The sequence below is a fragment of the Fomitopsis serialis genome (assembly GCF_022376445.1).
Source record: "Fomitopsis serialis strain Sig1Antser10 chromosome Unknown B0H18scaffold_202, whole genome shotgun sequence".
NCBI classification, from domain to species: domain Eukaryota; kingdom Fungi; phylum Basidiomycota; class Agaricomycetes; order Polyporales; family Fomitopsidaceae; genus Fomitopsis; species Fomitopsis serialis.
The window spans coordinates 19,611-37,155 of NW_025955162.1; the positions used below are offsets into that span (position 1 = coordinate 19,611).

At 54.5% G+C, this 17,545-nt stretch overlaps 5 protein-coding genes across 5 annotated transcripts; 3 read left to right on the forward strand and 2 right to left on the reverse strand.

The window, feature by feature from the left end:
* Nucleotides 1-182: 182 nt before the first annotated feature.
* On the forward strand, nt 183-4,272 carry B0H18DRAFT_1126524 (uncharacterized protein; the record flags this gene model as incomplete). Its single annotated transcript, XM_048035174.1, has 21 exons — nt 183-224; nt 279-335; nt 411-515; nt 576-692; nt 748-939; nt 993-1,101; nt 1,155-1,309; nt 1,366-1,484; nt 1,551-1,725; nt 1,777-1,985; nt 2,036-2,178; nt 2,232-2,288; nt 2,336-2,409; nt 2,463-2,524; nt 2,583-2,712; nt 2,773-2,931; nt 2,982-3,033; nt 3,093-3,146; nt 3,198-3,354; nt 3,405-3,443; nt 3,495-4,272. The coding sequence occupies 21 exons, from the start codon at nt 183-185 to the stop codon at nt 4,270-4,272; spliced, it is 2,985 nt and encodes a 994-aa protein (XP_047885816.1).
* Nucleotides 4,273-6,039: 1,767 nt separating this feature from the next.
* Nucleotides 6,040-8,685, forward strand: B0H18DRAFT_941756 (uncharacterized protein; the record flags this gene model as incomplete). The annotated part of the gene is made up of 13 exons (XM_048041880.1): nt 6,040-6,378; nt 6,432-6,623; nt 6,674-6,782; nt 6,843-7,000; nt 7,049-7,170; nt 7,222-7,396; nt 7,454-7,671; nt 7,726-7,871; nt 7,924-7,980; nt 8,035-8,108; nt 8,163-8,227; nt 8,279-8,408; nt 8,479-8,685. The coding sequence occupies exons 1-13, from the start codon at nt 6,190-6,192 to the stop codon at nt 8,683-8,685; spliced, it is 1,842 nt and encodes a 613-aa protein (XP_047885817.1). The 5' UTR covers nt 6,040-6,189.
* Nucleotides 8,686-8,804: 119 nt separating this feature from the next.
* On the forward strand, nt 8,805-9,619 carry B0H18DRAFT_1050374 (uncharacterized protein; the record flags this gene model as incomplete). Its single annotated transcript, XM_048030936.1, is given in 5 exon segments — nt 8,805-8,858; nt 8,915-9,071; nt 9,124-9,162; nt 9,213-9,271; nt 9,287-9,619. Coding segments are annotated over 5 exon segments (622 nt in total), but the record flags the coding sequence as incomplete, so codon positions are not given.
* Nucleotides 9,620-10,386: 767 nt separating this feature from the next.
* Nucleotides 10,387-11,694, reverse strand: B0H18DRAFT_960572 (uncharacterized protein; the record flags this gene model as incomplete). The annotated part of the gene is made up of 1 exon (XM_048042973.1): nt 10,387-11,694. The coding sequence occupies one exon, from the start codon at nt 11,692-11,694 to the stop codon at nt 10,387-10,389; it is 1,308 nt and encodes a 435-aa protein (XP_047885819.1).
* A 742-nt stretch (nt 11,695-12,436) lies between these two features.
* On the reverse strand, nt 12,437-12,607 carry B0H18DRAFT_837456 (uncharacterized protein; the record flags this gene model as incomplete). The annotated part of the gene is made up of 1 exon (XM_048039459.1): nt 12,437-12,607. A coding segment is annotated over one exon (171 nt), but the record flags the coding sequence as incomplete, so codon positions are not given.
* Between the last annotated feature and the right edge of the window lie 4,938 nt (nt 12,608-17,545).

Below are 17,545 nucleotides of genomic sequence, written 5' to 3' on the forward strand. Positions count from 1 at the left end.
GTCAGCCAGGCGTTTCGAGGTTCGTGACGTTTCGTTGGTCGGCTGACATGCCCTAAGATGGAGCTAAGTATCGTATGTGTGCCCGGGTTGGTCTCGTACCCATCCGATGGGAGGAAGTTGCACCCTACCACCGCACTTAGGGAGGAGTGCGGTGGTAAAAGGGTGCGACGTCCTCCCATCGGATGGGTACCAGCCCGGGTCAGTTTGGCCTCGGGTTCCCTGAGGTATCTCACAGTGTGCCGAACAAGCTCGCAAGGATTGACGAGTGGTACTTTTAGTACGGGCTTTATCCGGCTCAATACCGATTCCGGACCATCCGAGTTACCGCCTCCTTGGTAAGTTATGTGATGGCGCTCGACGCCTCGTAAATTGACAGATCCATGCACATACGCGCGCAAATAAATGGTCAGCGCGCGAGCGTGGCGGGATTAAGCCTGCCTTGCTCTCAGGTCCCTGCGTTCAGAGAGGTCGTCGAGCCATCGCGGCCGAGTGCCCTTGACGTCGCTCTTTCTGTGGTCATGCTACTTTCTCTACTTCTGTGTCTTCTTTCCTTGATAGCATGTGTTCTCTCTCAGGCGCAGATCCAGACCTTCTGGCCCGCTGCAGCTCCGATCGCTGTCCGCAGCCCCTACCTGAATGTGTGGCAGACCGCGATCTCGACGAACGACTACCCCATCTCCTGGAATGGCTCAGTACATTCGCTGCCATCTGAATCATAGTGTTTTTGTGATCTGACAGCTCGGATAGGTCCTTGGGTGGGTGGGCCTGATCCGCGTCGATGGGAGCACGTATCGGTGGCTCGGAAACAACTTCGACATGACGGGCTCAGTGGGCGCGGGGTGCAACGTAACCTTCACAGAGGTGACGCCTACTCGGACGATCCAGACTGTCCAGGCAGGTCCTATGAACATGACGCTCACCTTCCTGAGCCCGATCGAGGTACGTTTCTGTGCTGCTTCGGGAAGCATGGTCCTGACTTCTCTCGCTGGAAGCCCTCGGACTGGGTGAAGCAGTCGATGCCGTTCTCGTATCTCGCTGTTGAGTTTGCGTCGACGGACGGGAAGCAGCATGATGTTCAGCTCTACTCCGACATCAGCGCAGGTGAGTGAGGCTTCTTCCGCTTACCTACCAGCAATCGAGTTCGAATCACACAGAGTGGGTGTCCGCCAATAAGGGATACGTTGCGGAATGGAGCAGCAATCAGACAGACAACATGGTCTACCATGCCATCAAGCTACAACAGGCAAGGGCTTTCGACGAGGAGTACCAACAAGCCGCCGATGGCACAGCTTACTATGCGATGTCGCTCGTAAGTGCCGAAGCGTGCCGCGGCGATGACTGGAACCTGATATCACGCCGACTTAGGGTTATGGTCAAAGTGTCGGGTGGCAGAGCTGTCAAGACACAGTCTGCTACGAGACATTTTACGGGTCTGGCGCTCTCAGTAGCAAGAACGATAACGACACTTTCCGTGCAATTTGGACGTAAGTCGCAGCATGTCATACGCGTAGTGGTGAGTGTACGAACTGAAATGTCCACCTCTGTCCTAGTGACCTGCCCGTGTTCGCGTTTTCCGTAGACTTCGGAAGCGTCAGTGGGACACAATCTCCGGTCGTCTGGACCGTTGGCTACGTTCGCGATCCGTCTATCGAGTACACGCTCTCAGGAGACGTGACTACTCTGCGCCCATACTATACTAGTCAATACTCCAACGCTCAGGACGTCGTAAGTGTTCGTGTTTATGTTCTATGCCTAAACTCACGCAGGACACATCAGGTCGAAACCTTCCTTTCCGACTATAACGACGCTCTGAGCAGGGCTGAAGCTCTGGATAGCCAGATCCAAAGTGCCGCGTCGGAGGTCTCTTCGGGGAGCCAGTACTACAATATGCTCTCCCTCGCCGCCCGCCAAACGTATGGTGCACTCGATCTGACGACATCGGGTGGCTCGACGAGGTTCTTCATGAAGGACATCGGCTACAGTAGGTGAGTGTACGAGTGTCAGTTCACATGTGCTAACCTCACCCGTGGAGCAGCCGAGTGACTCCCGTCGAGACTTTGTATGCCGCACTGCCGATGTTTCTGTACTTCAACGCTTCGATGGTGAAGCCGTTCCTTCTCCCGCTGTTGGAGCAGCAGAATACTTCGTATACTGCTCAGTACGCTGCGAGGGATATTGGTGAGTTAATGGAATGTCTCCCTCGGGCGTTACTCTTCTCATAGCGCCTTCAGGGACCTCTTACCCTGTCGTGTCAGAACCGAGCGCGGAAGCTAACGAAGGGATCGAACGTGAGTTCGGCATTGCAGAGATTGAGCTCAGCTGATTCGACCCACAGAATCGGGCAACATGCTGATCATGGTCTTGGCTCATGCTACGTATTCGAGCGACTCGACATTGCTCCAGGCGTATGTGAGTCAGGTCTAACAGCGCGTTGATGGGTAGCCGAGTCACACCTTGTCTAGTATTCTCTGCTGAAGACGTGGGCCGACTATCTTGTCTCGAATGCGTTGTATCCTGCAAATCAGTAAGTGGACATGTTTACTGTGATCGTGGCTCAGCGTATCAAATCACATCCGTGTCAGATTATCCGTGGATACAGAGAGCACAGCCAGCAATTCGACCAATCTTGCTCTCAAGGGCATCATCGGTATTCAAGCCATGGCAAACATCAGCGCTGTCCTGGGAAGAGACGAGGATGCACAACACTACTCCGTAAGCGTCTGTCTCCGTTCATTCCACAAATATGATATCAATTACGGGTTTGTTGTGTAGTCGGTTGCAACACAGTACACCGAAACTTGGAGAACGCTGGCTATGCCGTCAGACTCAACGCATATCATACCGACATACGGGGACGCGTCGTCGGCTTGGTCGCTGTCATACAACATGTATGCCCACACGCTCCTCAGCTTGAACCTGTTAGACGAAAAGGTGAGGGCATTGATCGCCGTGTCGAGAGATGATGATTGAGCCTTCGGGAGATCTTCACGGGCATCACGACCTATTACCAAGGACTGTTTCAATCCGGTGCCAGTAGGGTCTCACCTCAGCTGCAGTGATCGAATATCTGATGCGTCTTCTCCTCTCCTCAGACTATACTTACGGTCTACCGCTCGATAGCGATCATGATACTCTCGGTAGTCCAGGTAAGCTGACCTAACCAACAACTCACAGGGACCGTCGCTGATGTTCTGCAGCGTGGATGTCATTGACCGCAGCGGCTCTCACGGATACAGGTGTTCGCCAGCAGATGCTGAGTCATCTGTGGGAGTTCGCTTCGTCGAGCGTCACTTCGGCGCCATTTGCGAGTAGGTACAGCGTCTCCAATGGGAGTTACATTGGCGGCACTGCAAGGTAAGCTTTCTAGTAGTCGGGCCGTACATGCGACTTGACATAGCTTCTAGTCCCGCTCAGGGTGCCTTGTTTGCTCCTCTGGTGTTGAGGTAAGCAAGCATACTCCGCGATACTAAACCGAACTTACATCCGTACGTCAGTGGCAACCGTCTGAACGGGTCGCAAGGGCCGCCCTCAACGGGTTCATCTTCGGATTCATCGGGAAAACATCGTACACTCGTCGCAGCGATCGTAGGGGGCGTTGTGGGCGGGGTTGTTGGCCTCATATTAATTGCCCTGGGAGCTTTATTCTTCTACCGAAGACGCCGCGTACGGACTACCGCGATCGAGCCGTACCCCTCTCCGGTACTTCCGGAGAAGGACGTAGACGCTACAGCTTCGCCCAGCCGGCTTCTCTTGCTGCGCAAGCATTCGAGTCCAGTATCTGTAACGGGGAACACATCGTTCATCGGTGGCACTCCGTCCTCCATCTCGGCTCCGATGGTTACACAGAACGCACCTGCCTCCGTCATCGTCCTCGGCAATCCGCCGTCGGTCATATCGTCTGATACAGCGACGAGTTCAGCGCCCGCAAGAAGCGTTCCGGCACCTGCTCTGGCCTCGCCGCCTACTCCAACGGTGTATGACCGGTCAGCGCCAACCGGCTTCGCGCCGCTTTCTTCGAGTTCGTCTCGACCCTCCGAGCCGCTGGGAGCTGCAGGCTCGGTTACCGTATCGTCGCCGTTGCCCAGCGCGAGCACTGGCAGGGAAGACCCCGAGATCCAGTCACCAGACGCTGCTCCCAAGCTCAGTCAGGATCGGGACGCGGAACTGGCGAGCCTGCGCAACGATATGCAGCAGCTTCGTCAAGAACTGCGTCGGGTGGTGCCTGTTCTGGAGCGGCTGGAGGAGCCTCCGCCGGACTACTGGTCGCAATAGCCACGTAGATGGTCTTTTACAGGATGGGGTAGAGTTTGCAATGTTATTGCTAGTGATTGAATTCTGCTAGTGAGTAGCGCGCTTTCGGGTTCTCTAGCCGTCGTTGTGGTACAACTTCAAATATCTCGTTATTGGTGTATATATTGCATCCCCTTTAGAATCGCATGATCTAGATACAACATGAAAGCGCCTATGAGCTTGGTCCTTGAGTCCAAACTTTCACCATTCAGAGTCAGCCTGAGAACGAGAATGAGACAATTCCACTGCCAGGAAATTCCAGCAGATCAGTGTGTTGCATAGGGACGTCACGTGCTGCTGTCTACTGGCACGCCCGGTTCCGCTGTTGCACTTTTGTTGCACTCGCCGACGACGGGCTATAAAGAGGCCCAGGGCACTGTTCTTCGCGCTCTAATACAACTCTTCCTTGAAGAACCTCCACCCGTGGGTGTTGGCCACGATCGAGTCGGGGCTGGGCAGCGACAATTGGGCTGGCAACTTGCTCGGCCACAGCGGCTTCTCTTCTCAATTGGAGTTTCATGTCTTCCGTACGCACGGTGCCGGTGCTTTGCCCAGATAGGTCTTCGAGCTATTATGGACGGCCGTCATGCGATCTGTCAGATTGTGGACCACATCGTCTACACGCTCGAACTCCGAGTCCATCTCAACAGATTGTTTCGCCGGCGCGATGTCGGTAGGCCGGGGCAGGCAAGGGAAATAATATTCGAGGCTTGGAGCAAGGCCACACAGGGTCTGAATGAACTTGGTTGTGAGTGACATTTGTTTCTTCGTACTGCCAGGAGCCAGAAAAGTCCCCCTCTGCGTCTGTGGGGCCGTGGTGATGCAGCCCCATTAGAAGCGTGCTACGATGAATATGGAGCTACTTATGTATGCACTGACATCGTCTCGCTATACCGAGGGCGAGAGGATCATGCTCGTGTGTTAAAGCTATTCTCGTCACATCCATTCGGCACCTGGCTCAATCTGCCAGTGGCATGTCACTCGATCTGTGGCTCGTCAGTGCATCCCATGCCTAGCACTTAGGTTACGTTCCGATCGCTGACTACGCCCATAGCATGGCAAGTCTTGGAAGCCAGCGTGTATCAAGGTTGAGGGTGACTCGCACGTAAGTAGTTCAATTAGTCGCTTCGTATCTGGTGGGGCTATGTTGCACATCTGACCTTTCGCAATTGTACCAGGTCTTCTGTATTCCAAATACGAGCGGTTACCGCGAAGTCGCAGCTGTCTCTGTTGACATGCACGTATCAAACAGATGAGCCCCCTTCACAGCCCTGTCATGATGGAGATGCTCCGTGAGATGCAGGCGCCGCATGTTTTCGTAAGTCAGACTTCCTCCGGAACGTGCGTACCTGTGCTCTCAGCCACAACTTGCCAGGGAGTCCTGCACTGAAGCCATTTGACACTACGTTCGTAAGTACGTTTGGCAAGTCTCACGGCTATGCATGGTTCTGACGCTGTTTTTTAAGCGGCACGATCCTACCAACGCATCGTTGTTGCCGTATGTAGCCTCGGAACTGCGCGCTTGTAACGATGCCGAATACTATTGAACGCCCTGGAAGTTCCAATTAAGGTTCGGATGAGTCGAGGATGCTGAACCCAATCAGATTCGAATTTATCTATCACGCAGACCAGAAAGGTCCCGTTGCTGCGGGTTCCAGTGCAGGACGACTAAAGGACGACGGTTCTCGGAACAGAACCTCGGAAGATGACGCCGGTGGCGTGCCACCGTGCTTGCAATGTTGCGAGGAAAATTTGGCATGAGATGCCGAGCTGAAACCCTCACAATGAATTGGCATCGCTTCACCACAGAACAGCCAGCGGCCCGCACTGACAAGGTTCGCCGCCCGCGGTCAACTACGGGCGACGCTGACTAGGTCCCGCTCCCTCTCTGCTTCCTCCATGATGTTCCTTGTTCTGGCTCCATTTCTGTTTCTCCTACGCTTTGCCATCTTGCAAGTGCACGGCGCGCAAACATTCTGGCCATTAGCGATACCATTCGCTGCTCGCACGCCTTACTTGAACTCATGGATGTGGACATCGAAGGGGTCGGAGAGTACCAACGACTGGCCGTCTTTCTGGAGTGGAGGGGTGCGATCCTTCATATCTGGTCATCCTCGTGGGCTGATCTCTGGGTTTAATAGATTCTTGGGTGGATATGCTACATCCGAGTGGACGGAAAGACGTACATTTTGTATGGCAACGGCAATCTCGCGGGCAACTACTCCGTGACACCTGGCAACTTTCCACAAACGGAACTGACCCCCACTCGTACCATACAAGTCATCGAAGCTGGCCCTATGAACGTTACGCTGACATTTCTGAGTCCCATAGATGTAGGTTTGTGAACCAGAAGTACCCTCTACGTTGCTGACACCATAGCAAGCCGTCTGATCTCCTACGCCAATCTCTTCCGTTCGCTTATGCGGCCCTGGACTTCACATCCACCGATAATCAACCACATGACATACAGCTGTACTCCGACATTACTGGAGGTGTGTAGTATTTAGAACGCGTGCGCGCATCTGGCTACTCGTGAGCTGATATTTTTCTAGAATGGCTGGCTAACAACAAGGGGCTGCAGATGTCGTGGAGTCCGCCGTCGCAAACCAGTAGCATGATCTATCACGAACTGCACCTCACGAATCCGACACCTTTTCAGGAGCAAGGAGGACAAGCCTTAGACGGTGCAGCGTACTTCGCGATGGAGCTGGTACAACAACTTGATCGTTGCCAAGGACTATGCTGACTTCAGTGGCAGGGACCACAAGGACGCGACGTCACTTGGCAGACCTGCTCAGACGTCGTCTGTCGCGAAGAGTTCCAAGATTATGGTCGCGTAAACGCGAGTGACAACAATAGTACCTCTCGGGATATAAATAAGTAGGGGCGCTACATTCTGCTGCGCGCATCAGGAGCTCATGCATATCGCAGCGCTTGGCCCGTCTTCCCGATCTCGGTCGACTTGGGAAGTGTTGCTTCTCTGGACTCGCCCGTTGTCTGGGCCATTGGCTATGTACGCGATCCCAGCATCAGTTACGCATTGTCAGGAAACACGGAATCCCTCCGCCCGTACTACACAACACAGTATCCTACCACCGAAGATGCCGTGAGTTATAACACAGCTAGCTTTGTTGGCCCATGTCACTGAACTTCGCATATGTAGTTGGAGTTCTTTGTCTCCGATTTCAACAACTCGCTGACTCAGGCGAACTTGCTCGATACGCAAGTCCGTGAAGCGGCTTCAAGCATTTCGGCGGACGGCAAACTGTACGACATGCTTTCGCTCGCCACTCGCCAGGTGTTCAGCTCTCTCGAGATCACGGCTCCCTATCAGTCGGACGGCACCACTAGGATCTTCATGAAAGACATGGGCACCAGCCAGTGAGTCATACCGGGCCCATGCAAGCACTCCGTATCTCACACGACAATTCATAGACGCGTCACTCCCGTGGAGAAATTGTACGCCGCTCTGCCCTTGTTCTTGTACTACAATGCATCGCTAGTCAAGCCAATCCTGGTGCCGCTCCTTGAACAACAGAATACGTCGTTGGGCGAATATCCGTACGCATCGAAAGACCTTGGTGAGCTCTCATCACACTTTGCCGACAATGGTGTGTTGATGGTCTTATTCAGGCTCCTTGTTCCCGGCTGTATCTGGTCCGAACCTGACATCTACAGAGGCAATCGAACGTGAGCATGCTTTGCCGCAGCGCAGATCCGCCTGCTGACCAGTGGTAATTGCAGAGTCCGGGAACATGCTCATCATTGCACTCGCTCACGCCAGATACTCGAACGATACATCGCTGCTCCATGGCTATGTGCGTCTTCATCTTCGAGAGTTGTGTGCTTAGCTTACCTTCACATGCACGCAGTATCCCTTGCTTAAGAATTGGGCAGAGTATTTGACGGGACATGGGCCATTTCCTCCTCAGGGCCAGTGCGTATCATGTTTTATGGTGCTCGAAAACAACTCACCGAGAACTGTCAGATTATCTGTCGATGACGGAAGTGACGCCACAAACTCGACCAACCTGGCGGTGAAGGGTATCTTCGCCATCCAGGCCATGGCGGAAATCAGTCAATTAGTCGGGCAGAGTAATGATTCTCAGCACTTCAGCGTGAGTCATCGACCGTGTACTACAACTTGGCAAGAACTCGGAATCCTGACGAGTTTCCGCACGTTCACAGAGCACAGCGACCAACTTTATGAACACATGGCAACCGCTTGCCATATCGTCAGGAGGCGCCTCTGCGTCCGTGAATCCGACGTTGAACTCGGCAGTTACAGGTGTCTGGTCTTTACCGTATAATCTCTACCCGCAGACTCTGTTCGGATTTAATCTCTTGAATCAGACAGTACGTCATTGCGATATTTACGGGAATGAACTGTGCTGATTTTGCCACACAGTGGCTTGACAAGCTTACTGTCATGTATGGGCAGTGGATCCAACCTGAAACTGGTAAGGATCCCCTTTCGTTGCGTTCATGTCGATTACTCAACGCTTTCCCAGCCAACTATACGCATGGGTTGCCGATGCAGAGCTCAGCACAATCGCTTGGCAACGTAGGTGTGTCAATATCCCAACAGAGTATTTGTAACTCCGACTCAAATGTGATTGTACAGCCTGGAATGCTTTCATCGCGGCTACCTGCACCAACGACACGATCCGCGGTCAGATTCTTGATGCGGTCTGGAATTATGCGTCGTTCAACGGGACATCGCTTCCGTTCGGCGCAGTGTACAATGTCGAATCTGGTGCCTACGTGGATGGAACGTTGAGGTTAGTCGTGCTATTCTTGTGTCAGAGATTCGACGTCTAATCCGCGAGACAGCCCCGCGTTAGGAGGCCTCTTCGCCCCGTTCTTGCGCAGGTGAGGTTGCAGCATATCACAAGTCTACCTATACTGAACGTCATGAGCAGCAATACTATCACTGGCTCCCCATCTCCCACTCAGTCTGCAAGCTCCACGAATCGCGGTAGCGCCTCCGGTGGTGGCAAGGTCGACGTCGGCGCCATAGCGGGCGGCGTCGTCGGGGGCGTCATCGGCTTACTTGTGCTCGTCGGGCTTGTACTATTGCTATTCCGACACCGTCGGAACCAGAAGAACGTCGCCCTCCTCGACACTTCTGGTACGAGGACAGAGCCAACGCCCTTCGAGTCTGCGCCTGCTTTTTCGGCCCAGGCTCCGGGTGTCATACTCACGGAAAAGCGGCGGCGGGAACTCGAGTCGCCGAGGGAAGGAGCGCCTCTGTTGCCTTCAACCGGCTCGTTTTCCGCCATGGGCGACGAGCCTCCGTCTGGTAGCGCCACGGTTCCCTCTACGACGAACAGCGATTCTGCGAGGTCGCGAGAGAATGATTTGCTGGGGCTGCGCACGGAGATCGAGGATCTGCGCAGGATCATGCTGAATGTGCACATCGAGGGACCGGAACCTTCGGACTTGGGTGCACCGCCAGGTTACTCGTGACGAGTCTAATTAGTGCTATCTCTTTTAGCGCATCGGACTATGTATACTCGGATTCAAAACCTGGGTCCACTGTGGATCTCTGCTCCCTCAATGTATCGGTGCTGCCAGTGAAATAGCGTTGCATTACCATCTTAATACTCGGACGATGGTCTACAAGACGCCTCGATGCGAGAAGCTTAATGCTAAAATCATCGTGTTGAACTTGGTATATAAAGAATCCCACCCGAATGCAGATGGACTTGCTGAGACTTTGTCCAAACTCATGGTACTTGAGCTTGAGTACTTACTGAGCGTACTATATCGGGCCATGATCTGGGCCACCTAAGCAGTGCACAAGTTCCCCCGAGTCCAAACATCTCATTTATGTTGCGTTGAGCATATCAGTCGATGCTAGGACATCCCAGGTATGTATTCCAAAGCACGAAATATTTTTAGGTAAGGACAGCGAGACATGGTGAATATTTTCATGAGACGAGTACAGGGAGACAGTCAGACGCCGAAGTGGGCCACACGGTACAACATAAGCGCTGAGGTAAGCGCCGACAGAGAGCGAAGGGTATGTAAGGCATAGCGAGTGCAGGACGACGAGCACGAATAAAATAGTACATGGAGGGTATCAAATGGTCCTCACTGACCCTTGCGACGGGCACTGCGACGTAGTGGGCGCGAAACAGCTGCGACTGCGAGCTCTGCAGGGTTGACACTGGCCGCAGTCTGCTCGACGGTCGCACTGTCGACCTGCATCGCATTTTCATCGGCCTCCCCGGTGACTGCGGCAACGGGTTCCATCTCAGCGCGGTGCTGAGAGGACGTAGAAGAAGAAGGGCCAGCAACCGCAGTGCTAGAAGCGACAGCACTGGCAGCAGTTGTGCCAGTGGGAGGGGCTGCGACAGCCTCGCCAGTGGTTGCACCTGGGCGACGCAGAGGGCGGGGACGAACACCATGTGGTGGAGGGTGCGTAGGAGCAGGAATTGGAGAGCCGGGCTCTGAGACGGACTCGCTCTCCGAGCTGGAGACGCTGCCTCCTCCATTGTGACCGCGCCGAGAGTCTTTGATCAGGCTCGACGCCTTCAGGACCTTCTTCGCTCCAGCAGCGATGGCCTCCTCTTTCTTCTTCAATCCCCTCACAGACTGCGCCTTCTTGGCCACCTTCGTCGTCTTCTTTGGCGTACCAGCTGCCAGAACGTGTCGTTTCTGCGCAGCCAACTCCTTCGCTTCACGCGCAGCGACGGCGGCAGCCTCGCGCTCCTGCGCCTTCGCCGCACGCTCCTGCTCCTTCACTGCGCGTGCAGCCTCGCGCTCCTGCGCCTTCACTGCGTGTGCAGCCTCGCGCTCCTGCGCCTTCGCCATGCGCTCCTGTTCCTTTGCGGCACGGGCAGCAGCGCGCTCTTGCTCCTTCATCGCGCGAGCAGCAGCACGCTCCTGCTCCTTCGCCGCCTTCTTCGCTGCGGCCGTCTCCTTCTTCTTTGCACTCTTCTCGGCGGCCTCCTTCTTCTTCCGCTGAAGCGCCACCTCCCGTTCCTCCTGGGTGATCGCCTGGCGGCGCTCCTTGAACTCTACGCGTGCCTCCTTGAAGAGGTCCTGCATCTTGCCCTCGGCATCCTGTCGTGCGAGCTGGTTCAGGTTCTCCTCGCCTGTCATATGCCGAGGATGACCCGTCTTGCCTGCGCGGCGGCGGCGGCCCTTGGTCCTCTTCTTCCCCTTTCCTGCCTGTAGGGCCCTCGAGTGCAGCTGCTCTCGCAGGGTCCTGTTCTCGCGATCCTTCAGCTTCAGCAATGCATGGTCACGCTGCACCTGCTCGATGCAGGCAGCTGCAACCACATGGAGCTCGTCGTTTTGCGTCAGAAGCGCCGTACGAGAGGCCGTGGGGGGGAGCCGGCGAGGGATGCCAGTGAAGATGAAACTGACGGGATGCGCAGGTCCGGGGACATTCATCGTTGTGCCCTGCGTGCGGTGGACAGGGCGAGGGAGAAAGAGATGAGGCAGGGATATCAGATTGTCAACGATGGGGTCACTTTGTTTGCTCGTGTTTAGTGCAGGTGCATACGCATCCTCCGGAATCGCACGAGAATCCATGGGCCAGATCCCTGTTTTCCTGAAGGAAGATATGATCGTCGACGACTTAAATGCAGCTTCACGAGCTGCACCATAGTGCTGCAGGAAATTTGTTTTCGTGATAGCTATCCCCTGGCGGTGAGCACGTGTGACTTCCTTCCTCCATAAGTTCGCCAATGGCCCGAAGACCCCTACATCGCACGGCTGCAGTGCGTGTGTAGTGTGCGGTGGAAGGCAAATAATCTTGATATTATGGTTGGCCGCGAATTGGCAAAAACGGTAGGTGCAGTGAGAATTATGTCCATCGAGAATTAGAAGACGTGGGGCCCCGGAAACATTGCGCTGCGCCGTCATTGGCTCGAAGTCATTCTTGAGCCACTGAAGGCCGAGATCTTGGTCCGTCCACCCATTAGGCGACATCGCAATGCTGAAAGACCAGTGAGAAAAGCACATGAGGAAATTGAGGAAATCAAACTCACCTCGCATTCGCTGGATTGACCTTTCCCCATTCCAGATTGCGGCGCATTCCCTTAAAGATCACGCACGGGCGGATCATCGTTCCGTCAGCACATACAGTTTCTATGATGGTTATGAGGTCGCGATTACCAGGTTCAACGTTGTACACCGTCTTCTGGTCGCGATCAACAAGAACCTTGGCGCACTTTCCGATACCTAGCTGCACCCCCTTCTCGTCGGCGTTGTAGATGTTCTCGGGTGGGATGTGCCGCGTCTCAACGATCTCCTTGAGTAGCTCGTAAAACTTCGTGACGTTCGGTTTGTTCAGGGCGCGCGCTGATACGCCTCTAGGCTATCTAAGCCCCGAAAACGCAATCTAGGCCTCTACGATGCTCCGAAGCTCTTAGAAGATCCACTACAACTGTTCGAAGATTTCGAAGTTCGTAGCCAACCCTGGCTCACCTTAGAAGACTATCCGCGACCTTCCGGCACCTCAGTGACGCTATAGGAGCACCTACCCACCTATCTAGACGACCCCAGAGCACGCAGGTCACTCGAAGATACACTATGTGTTAGAAGACACTCGAACATGTTAGAAGACGTGCTACGGTGTTAGAAGATCTCCTGCGAGACCATAGGATGCTACAGGATGTCCAGTGAGTCCTTGCAGGTCGTCTCACATCCTCGACGAGTGGTCTCGGTTTCTGGCATCATGTGATAGCCGGTCGGCCTTCGGACCACTGGTTAGCGAGCCCGAGAGCAGTTGTCACGTGTTAGAAGCCATAGCCGGATGTTTGGGGCCGTCGGAGCTCCGTAGTGGTAATAGCCGTGTTTCCCTGTATATACTCTGGGACTGGTTCCCTTCGAATCAGAGAGACCCCCTTACCCTCTCAATCTCACCTCGCACCGGCGAGGTTCGTCAGTCAGCCAGTACGTTCGAAGTCAGCAAGTTCGCCAGTCAGTCAGTACGTTCGAAGCCAGTCAGTCAGTTCGCCAGTACGTTCGCCAGCTCGTAGTTGCCCCGAGAGGCTCTACACTTCTTCTCCTGCCGTCGCTCGCCTTCCTTGTCACCGTTCGTTCGACACGTCTGTCGAAACTCCCCTCCTACCTTCGAGGCTTAGCCCTCGTCTTCGAACAGTCTTCGACATCTTCGAAGCTCTCCCACGTCGTTCGGAGTCTTGTCCGTCCTCCTCCTTCTTACCTAGACCACTGTACAGTCCCCCGTACATCTCATAGACTCAGAGGCCTCGCATACCACTGCTCGACCTCACGGTTGGGTTTTTGTGTGGCTTTTGTGTTCATTTCGGTCGCGTCATCTTGGAGCCCACCGCGAGGGGATATAGAGCAAGATTCCGCCGCGTCGGAACTTCGACGTCAACCCTGAAGACTACCGAGACTACGAAAGTCCTCTTCTCACACTCGCTATCGACAGTAGACTAGGTCCCCGATCAGCCGCCACCTTTCGCAGGCATAGCAACCCTCTCCCAGGACCTTCGACTATCCCCTCTTCGCCCGAAAACATCGAGCTTGTCCCCGATCACGACGATCCGGAACGCTCTGTTCGAGACCAAGTGCCTACTACCCCATACCATTCCAGACGTGCTCGAAGACTCTTGCTTGCAGACGACTTAGAGGCACTAGTCTTCGGATCCCCTCTACCGCTTCTAACACCATCACCACCTCTCGAAGGAGAGGAACCCACCTCAGCCACAGTCACCACGCGTAGAGGATCTTCCACCTCACGTCTACCCATACCCACCAGTCGTAGAGTGTCGTCAGTCCCTCCAGGACCAGAGCAGTCCGCGCCGCGACGGACTTCAACCGTCGACACCCCTAACCCTTCGAACACTTCGACAATACCTTCGAACATTTCAACAATCCCTTCTATCGCTTCGCCAACTCCTTCTAACACTTTGAAGCTGAGTCCAAATATGGCCGACACAGGAGCACCAGCCTCGAAGGCGGCTTCAATGCCTGCACGCGGACACTCCACTGCACCTGTCTTTGACGAGTCAGAACATTTCTCATTCAACCGCTTTTTCCAAGACCTCGAAACACACTTCGCACGATGCCGAGTTACCGACGACTCCGACAAGAAGTCATGGGCAGTTCGCTACCCTCCTATCCGCGTCTCCGACCTATGGATGATGCAGCCAACATTCAAGGATGCTACGAAGCCCTACGAGGAGTTCGTGACCGCCCTACGAGCACTCTATCCTGGAGCTGATGACGAGCACAAGTACTCGCTCGCTGATCTCGACACGGTCGTCCATGATCGCATAGAACTCGGGATGACCAATGCCCTCCACCTCGCTGCCTACTACCGTGACTTCTACATGATTTCGGAGTACCTGATCGCTCGAGGTTCGCTTTCGACACTCGAACAAGATCGGAAGTTCCAGCAAGGCTTTCCGAATACGCTCTGGGGTCCCATCGAGCAGCGCCTGTTCATGCGGAACCCTGACCACTCTCGAAGGAAGCCCTGGACGTTCGCAGAGATCTACGAGTCAGCACAGTGGGTGTTAGATGGTCCTACACCAGCTTCGACCTTTCGGCAAGCTCGTCCCCCTATGCCTACGACCACACCCGCTGCGTCTATCCTGCCATCCCCACCTGTGACCACGAAGTCCGAAGACCTCCTACCATTGCTACAGACGCTGATCAAGACCCTCGAGGCCCAGCAGTCTCACAGCCGGTCACCCGAATTCTCAAACAGTCGTGACAGCCCTCGGTGCTTCTATTGCGGACGTTCGGGATGTTGGATCGGCGACTGCGAGATGTTCGAAGAAGACAGGAAGAAGGGCCTGTGTCGACGGAACCCCGATGGCAAGATCGTCTCGTTCGACAACCGCTTCATGAGTCGCCGAGACAGCGAGACCCTCCGAGACGCTATCTACGAACATGCACGTTGTTCGAGCAAGTTAGGACTCAGTTCGTCGTCTTCGAGTGGTTCAGGCAGTGCTATGCAAGGTGCTACAGCCACGCAGTTGCTCTATGAAGCAGTCGAGAGTCCGCCTATCCCTACGCATGCCCTCGACATTGGAGAGATGCTAGCCTGCATGGACGCCCAGCTATCACGGTTGACGGAGATCTATGCTCGGGAACAGCATAAGCAGACCGTTGTCGACCGAGTTGTCATCGAGAAGCATCCCCTACGCTCGAACACCCACCTGGCTGATCAACCACTACTACCCATGACGTGTTCGAAGTTTTCGGAGCGAGCCCCAAACCGCCTGCCATGTTCGAAGACAGACCAAGTACCCTAGCACCTGCGCCAGTCGTCCGACCTACCATCGACACCGAGAGTCCCGCTTTCCCATCTGCAAATGTTCGAGACATGACCTACGCACCTCCTCCCACCCAACGTTTCGAAGCGACCCCTACGAAGTTCGAAGCGAGCCCTCGAAATTTCGAAGCATCTCCCACAAGCGACAGAGCCGAGCCAGCTTCTTTATAGCACAGCCCCCGCCCCAGCTTGCCGAACTGGCTGTCGAGTCCTCATCGAACACTCCGTGTGTACCATTGACATCTGAGGAGCTTCGAAATTGCCTTCGTACCTTCGCGACCGATACTGGGCAGCACTGACGCCTCGGACGGCGGAGCGCAAGACGAACCAGGCGTCTACAAACACTGCAGCTATGGAACCACTTTCGAACTACAGCCTTATGATCGAAGACACTCCCAGTGTCACCGTGTTAGGGGACCTTCCGGAGGGCAGCCTTACATTAGAAGAGACTCCTACGTCTCGAAGTCTTCAGACATACGACCTACATCTTCGAAATCTTCGGACAGTCGACCTACGTCTCCGAGATTGTCAGATGACCAACCTGCACCTCCGAAATGTTCGGACTATCGACCTATGTCTTTGAAGCCTTTGAACGGTGATCTCCCACGTCGACGGAATCTTTGAGTGCTCCTACGACATTGGACACTCCTCCTATCCTCCGAAATGGCCAGATCATGCCCTACGTCTCCAAAATCTTCGAACGGTCAAGCCATGTCTCCGAGATTTTGGACTATCAACAGATTCTTCGAACAATCTCTCTACGCTGATGGAATCCTTGAACATCCTACGATGTTTGACACCCTTCTATCCCTTCAGAATTGCAACACCACGCTCCTACATCTCAAGAATCTTCGAACTTTCGAGCTACATCTCTGAGATTGTCAGACCACATCCCAGGTCTACGAAATCTTCGAAGCCTCTTATGCCATTCTAGAATCGTCAACTGTCCCCTCCCATCTCCGGAACCTCCGACCTCTGCTATGCCTCCGAAATCATTGGATGCTTATGCTTACGCTCCGAAAAGTTCGGACTATCTTTCTGCAACTACGACGCCTTTGGATCCTCCTATGATGTCTACCCCCACTCCTCGATGTTGCCAGACTCTGCTCCTACGTCTTGAAGTTACCGTGCACTGTGCTACCGCCAAAATCTTCGAACACTCCTACGATGGATGGCCTTACCTCCACTGGCTACTATGTTGCCCAAGCATGACGAGCAGCCCATGCTTCCCTCCCGCCCCGCCCATCTCTTGTATCTATCTCTGCGCTGACCGAGGACGGTCACAATTTCAGTAAGGGGGAGGATCACCACGACCACTTGGTAGTACCATCACCAGACACGCCTCGAAAGCTAGACCCACACCGCGAAGACGTCAACATACCCTATTGCTCTCGCAACCAGCAGGTCCACCCAAACACGTGTCGAGAGTCTTCTACATGTGTGTGGTGCTGTTCGTCACTGCCGCACTGTTTTTCGCTTTGGAGACAATTATGGCCATGGGATCGACGTGGAGTGCATGAACAACAACTCCGAACATTCGAGACACGTACCTAGTCCTACCACCCGACATGGCCCCAGACCCAACAAACCTAATCGTTCGTAGAGTGAATACCTTGCAAATGATGCCCGCTGCACCTCGGGGCCGAGCCTGAGCGTTACGAGACAGTCAGGGACCTCGACTTCTTCGAGACGACCTAGAGCAAGCTCCGAACATGTCAGTCAGGCAGTCCCCAATGCAAAGACGAGACCTCGCAGTGTACCGCTGGCTAGAGAGAAGGAGAAGGAGTCTACGATGTCCCTAGGAGCCTCCGAACACTTCGAAGATGCATTCGACAAGCTGGATGCAGACAGTGTTTTGCCGAGACAGCTAGGGTCTTCTATGGTGCTAGACGACCTTTCCCGCCATAGGGGGCGACGATACCACCCAAGCAATCCTTAGTTCACGTCCTACCTCCATTTTCAACCATCCTCGCCTTCTACCGACCCCGG